The following is a 5,686-nucleotide window of genomic DNA, read 5'->3' as shown; positions in this document are numbered from 1 at the left end:
GGTTTTAGGTTAGCAACTACCCTTGTTGGTCTTGGCCCGCTTGGACAAGCCGTTAGTTCAGGTCAAAATTAAATTATTTCTTCAAACAGAGGCCTTTTGGTGAGTTATCTACAGCAGGTAAGATGTTATTTGTTCATAAGCTTTTCACAGAAATCACTTTCACAAGATTGTTCTTCCGTTTTTCAACCTARGTGTAAAAATATAAAATCAAACTAATTAAAAATCCACAGTGTTTGAGTTTTGTTTCAGCTATGTGAATCCTAAATAAAATATATGGTTGTTGTTTAAATATGTAGAAATATGGGAAATTATCAAAGTTGTCCAATAAAAGGAGTTTAAAGTTGCTGGAAGGCTGCACTCGAACTCTTTACTGCATAACTTAGAATAATAAAGTCATTTTGTTCAGATCATCAGCTCTTAATGAGATGAGTCCACTCCCTCTAAAGAAACATTATGAAAACATGATGCTCTTAGAGTTCATGATATCCTGTTCCACTGGAAGGTCTCATATGGTGCACTAACAAATCATAAAGCTTTAACCAATTTTGCAATTGCTGGTTTTCCAACTTAGTTTTAAAATAAAAAAAACATAACATTATTATTATTATTTTGTTTGTTTTTGTTTGTTTTGTTTTTATTTTATTTTGAAAAAAATAGGGGAGAAAGAACAAAGAATGGATCTTACACTGATTTTTAAACTTTGGCTTCCGCTTTGTTTTTCGATTCATCTGAGGYGTGATGGAGACTCACCGTGCCCGCTGTCCAGAAACTCTGTGATAATGGCRGCGCTGCAGGGGGACCAGGGGCTGGTGCGATTGATCTGAATAAGAGTGGGAGACATCATGTGGTTGTCCTGCAGTTTCCCAAACACGTCTTCACAGGCTTTCACGTTGTCATGCGGCATGTTGAACACATGACCTGTTGGGAAGCGACGAGRTGTCAGGCGTGTCAATAAATACATCCATTTTCTCCACCCGATTCTGCTTTTCAGGTCATGGGGGTCACTAATGCCCAGTCACTGTGTGAGAGGTGGGATACATTCTGGACAGGTCCAAGTATACTCTCACACAGGGACATTTTAGTCACCGATGAACCTAACTTGTATGTTTTGATCTATGAGAGGAAACCAGAGAAAACCCACACATGCAGAGGCAACAGCTCGACCAGCTGAGGGTTGCATACCAAGTTCATGAGCAGTGGTGAAGGCCGAAGGCAGGCCGTCATCTTCAATCACCGAGCAGCTCCTCTTTGGGTCGCACATGGTGCCGACGTCCGCCATACCCAGAGTGTCGCAGGTGGACGCTCCACACAGGTCCTGTGGATTCAAGCAAGACATCAAGTCAGGACCGAGCGGAAAAACAAGGCGGCATAAAACTTTCAAAAACCCATCGTCTGTTTGCTTCAAACTTAACTATAAACAACCAAGAGTTATGTTGTTAAAGGTAAAACCCAATGAGTTATTGCATTTTTCTTCTTGTGCCGCTCCTTTTCGCAGAAAGATGGAACTGGGAAGAAATATACTGAAGAAAAATAACTTGCTTGTGCTTCCAAAGAAATATCAGCACTTGTTGCCAAATGGCTGCACTGTAATTAGGGTTTAAAACTGGATTTATTAAAAATAAATAAATATAAAGGCAACACCTTTTTTTTTTACTGAACTGTCTTTAAAGTTCAGCTTTTAAAAAATCTCCTTGGAAGAGAAAAACACATTTCAACAGATATTTGGAACATTTGTAATTTTGATAAGCTCCTCAATTTTCATGCAAACAAGGTGACATTTACCAAAAGCAACTACAGTTCCAGGCTATTAGCTGGACAATGTCTACAGTTTTGCTTCTGACATTTATTCATTCATCTGTTTACATCATTGAAACTGGGTGCACTGTCGCGTTTTGAGCTTTGGATTTCATCCAAGTGTTTAACAAAGTGTCCAACATTCTTTAATGCTGAAGGTGAATTAATAAGCAAAACAGTCAAATAACTGCTCTGAGTTCAGAAGCGAACCATGACTCTCATAGCAGAAATATGACAGAACTTCATCACCTGGCTCAGACTGAAGTTTATACAAAACTGTCTGCAGCTGAGTCTGRCATTTTGGAGATGTCACCTGGCTGATGGGCTTTAGGAGTTAACTTGATTGAGCACAAACCTATTTTATAACAAGTCATTGAGTGGCCTATAAGCTGTCTTATTTTCTTGTGTTTTGGTCAGACTTGTGTACTGAAGATTGGGAAAACATTTACTTGTGCCTTTCACCACCCTGTCTTTAAAACCTTTTAGTGGTTAACAGTGTTTAGAGCACACCTTCTACTATGAGGTAATGTAGCATTTCCACGGCAGAGCAGAGTTTCCAAATGACCTATTTCTCTACCACTGGTCTTTAAAAGACAATTTTATCCAGTGTCCACTTGGACCTTAACCCTATAATCACAGGACAAACTCAGCTCGAAATGCCACAAAGAACTGCCCATCCGCCTGGTACCAAAACAGCACTTCAGTGCTTCATTTCCATATATGTAGAACTTAAATACTCAGGATCAGATTCGACTTGATTTAATCTCAAACATTCCCTAAAAGTCTTAGGCTGCACCACACACAACAATAAAATATGGTGCCAAGTGAAGACCTTGAGTGCTCTGACAAATCTTTCCAAGAGTAAACCTAAAAAGAAAGAAAAGAAAAGAAAAGAAAAGAAAAGAAAAGAAAAGAAAAGAAAGAAAGAAAACCCACAGTTGTTGACCGGTGCAAATTGAGTCCAGATGTGCTCATGTGCAGAGATGACATGGGTCAGTTGAGTTTAAAAAAAAGGCAACAAGATGAGCAGGGGAGGAGAAACAACTATGACCTAGTTCCCACATCTGTCAGCTTTTGTTGTGTTTTGAGGTTTTCTACAGATCAATAACAAAAGAATTCTAATCATCATTTAAAGATTGTTGTGCTTTTACCTGTTGTGCTTCAGGGAATTCATTCTTTTTAGTCTGAAGTCAACTCAGAGTTCCAGATGTCCAAACATGGACAAACGTCCTTCTTTCTCAGCTCAGTAAAAACCATAGAAGAAACCCCGCCCCTCTCCAAYGGGGAGACCTACAGATTTATGGTTGGATTTAATCTTTCGACCAACTTTTTCTTTTATAGTAATCAGTCTGTAGCATAATGACCTGAGTAATCTTGCAACATTCTTTTCACAGCAATCATGCTGTTTGTGGAATTTTAAGCCCAACCACAGTTGCCTCTGGACATCATCAAGTTGGTCTTCATAAAAGCTGTAAAATTACACTGTGTGCTGGTTAACAGCTCACAACAAGTCAGACTTAACAGCCGAGTTAATATCTGAGTAAACAATAAAGCACTTTAAGTAAACTGACTCATTTAGAAGATGGACAGTTGTCTACATTTTTAACCAGATGAAAGGTCAGTTACCAGCAGAGATGCACGCAATGACACTGTTTGATGTCTGAAATYCTAAGTTCCTTATGTCTGAGGAGACTTTGTCTATAAACAAAAACAAAAATCTAAATGCCAAAGAACTCTATAAAATATATCTGATAGATTTAAAACTCTACAAGTCCTGACAGTCCCTGTAACCAGACTATTGTTTTTTCATAATGAACAATCTAAATAAACTCAATACTGTAGAAAAAGACAGGGCTTTTTTTCCCACACAACAGGCAGGTGTGACCAGATCTGGTGTCAGGCTGGCACTGCTGGCTGGCTTCTGGCATGACAAGTGGTTTATCAACCTGATGTGGGCCAATTCTGGCAATGATGACACTGTTTTTTAAGATGGCATGCCACCACTGGCCTAACTCTGATTTGGTTTAAATGGTCCAAATCTGTCAAAGATGGAAAAAGTCTCACATAGCAATTTTTTTCTGTCCAAGTTATGGGCCAWACAATGCACTAATGCACCAGCACTAGGCCCTGATATGACAAGGAATAACAGCCGTTTGGTGGCCCAGATGTGGTTTGCCAGAGGTGGTTCATGCATGCGCCAGCACCACACAAACCAAACCACAACTGGGTCATTTGTGGCCTTGAAGGATTTGGACCATAACCAAACCAGTTGGGCCAGTTGTGGCATGTCATCTTGAAAACAATGCCATCACTGCCTGACCTGGCCCAGTTGACAAACCACTTGCCATGACAGCAGTCAGGCAGCCTGACACCAGATCTGGCCCACACATTTTTGAAGTCTCCGGGGGTGCTTGTACTGTTTTTGGTTCAACTTCAACCTTATGTTATGTTTGACTAAATTAGTTTCCTATTATTGAGTCTCATCTTCATTAAACTTAACTAATTTAAAATTGATTGTTAAATGAAAGTAATGTGTCAAGATYAATTGTAGATGTCTCATAGTTTAGAAATTGTTTCATTAATTTAACAAGACTAACACAAGTAACACAAAGTTTTCCTTCATACCAAACTGCAACAGCATAGTTCACCTTAGAAAAACTCATTTTAAACATTTTAAAATATTTTTTTCAACCAGTAGTTTTTGACCAATTACTGACGACTCTGGTTCTCATGAACAGAAATTTCTTTCCTTTATTTTTCCAAACACAACAGTCTGAGCCGCCGACGAGAAGCTTTATGTGCAGCTTTTGTTTTCTCTGCTTGTTACAGTTTGTGATGAATGCAGATGAGGTCACCTGAATGCATGTGAACTGAAACAGTGACAGAATCTCTTGATGCCTGTTTTTACTTATTATTTATCCCCCACCCCCGCCGCCACCACCACCACCACCAGTTTTATATTGCAAATTAGATCCACATGACTCACTGTAGGCGGCCTGGTTCGTTTTATTAGGGTCATCTGAACTGGCTGCAGAATTCATGACGTCAGCTCTGTGCATCAGAGTCTGGTAACACTCTGGGTTTTTGTGTTTGAAATATTTTTTGCCATCGAAGCGGAAGAGCGTGATGTATGAACGTACCACAACAAAGGAAATAAAGGCGTTTGTGTCAGAGAGAGCTGTACTTTTGTGAAGGTGCAGCTGAAGTTGTGCAGAACTTCTCCTTCRCAAACAGCTTGATTCACTTTAAAGGGTTGTGACACTGGTGCACCTCTAACCTCAACCAAAGCAGGGTTTTTTTTTCTTTAGGAGCCTGTATAATAAAAAACAGGGAGGGTGGTGGGTAGGACCCCCCACCACCACCACCACCACCCCACCCGAAAAGCCAGAGCAGCATGGGAAGGGCTGGAAGAAACAAGACACTTCCAACAAGTGTATCCCTCAGGGCAATGATGCTCGTTACATTTATAAACACTGCAAGTCATATTTGTGACACGGCCCAAAAGTAACTCAGCACCTTTTTTTTTTCTTTTTGTTACATTTGGCTTCTTACCGGTTTTGAACTTGCACGTTTCTTATTAATTCAACAGATTTTTTTTTCTGTTACTAACCCTGCAGTCGTTAGCCCGTTTCGACCCGAGTCACAAAGGAAGTTGTTCATGTCAMTGACAAGTGAGAGGAGCAATGACTTCATCGCTGACACTGTGTCATTGAGCAAATATGTGGGAGCGCAGATACAAGTCAGAGTGCTCTCTGTAAAACTATACTCTCCTAGGATCCACGAGGAGCAATCAAAACCAGCTCAGCTCTTCTCTGTGGCTCAGATGTGATTTCATGTTTCAGAGCAAACTACTCAGGCGATAAGGTGGATTTGTATGGAACACCAAAACGTT

General features: G+C 40.1%; 1 protein-coding gene across 1 annotated transcript in view; it reads right to left on the bottom strand.

Annotated features, from left to right (window-relative positions):
• The window catches only part of adamts15a (ADAM metallopeptidase with thrombospondin type 1 motif, 15a), a gene marked incomplete at its 3' end in the record, with an annotated part of 11,843 nt that overhangs the window by 3,192 nt on the left and 2,965 nt on the right, over positions 1 to 5,686 (bottom strand). The window contains 2 exon segments of the mRNA XM_014006664.1: positions 751 to 918; positions 1,183 to 1,315. Coding sequence (XP_013862118.1) covers positions 751 to 918; positions 1,183 to 1,315 — 301 coding nt within the window.

The sequence above is a fragment of the Austrofundulus limnaeus genome, unplaced genomic scaffold (assembly GCF_001266775.1).
Source record: "Austrofundulus limnaeus strain Quisiro unplaced genomic scaffold, Austrofundulus_limnaeus-1.0 Scaffold37, whole genome shotgun sequence".
NCBI lineage: Eukaryota > Metazoa > Chordata > Actinopteri > Cyprinodontiformes > Rivulidae > Austrofundulus > Austrofundulus limnaeus.
This window is presented reverse-complemented; position numbering and strand designations above follow the sequence as displayed.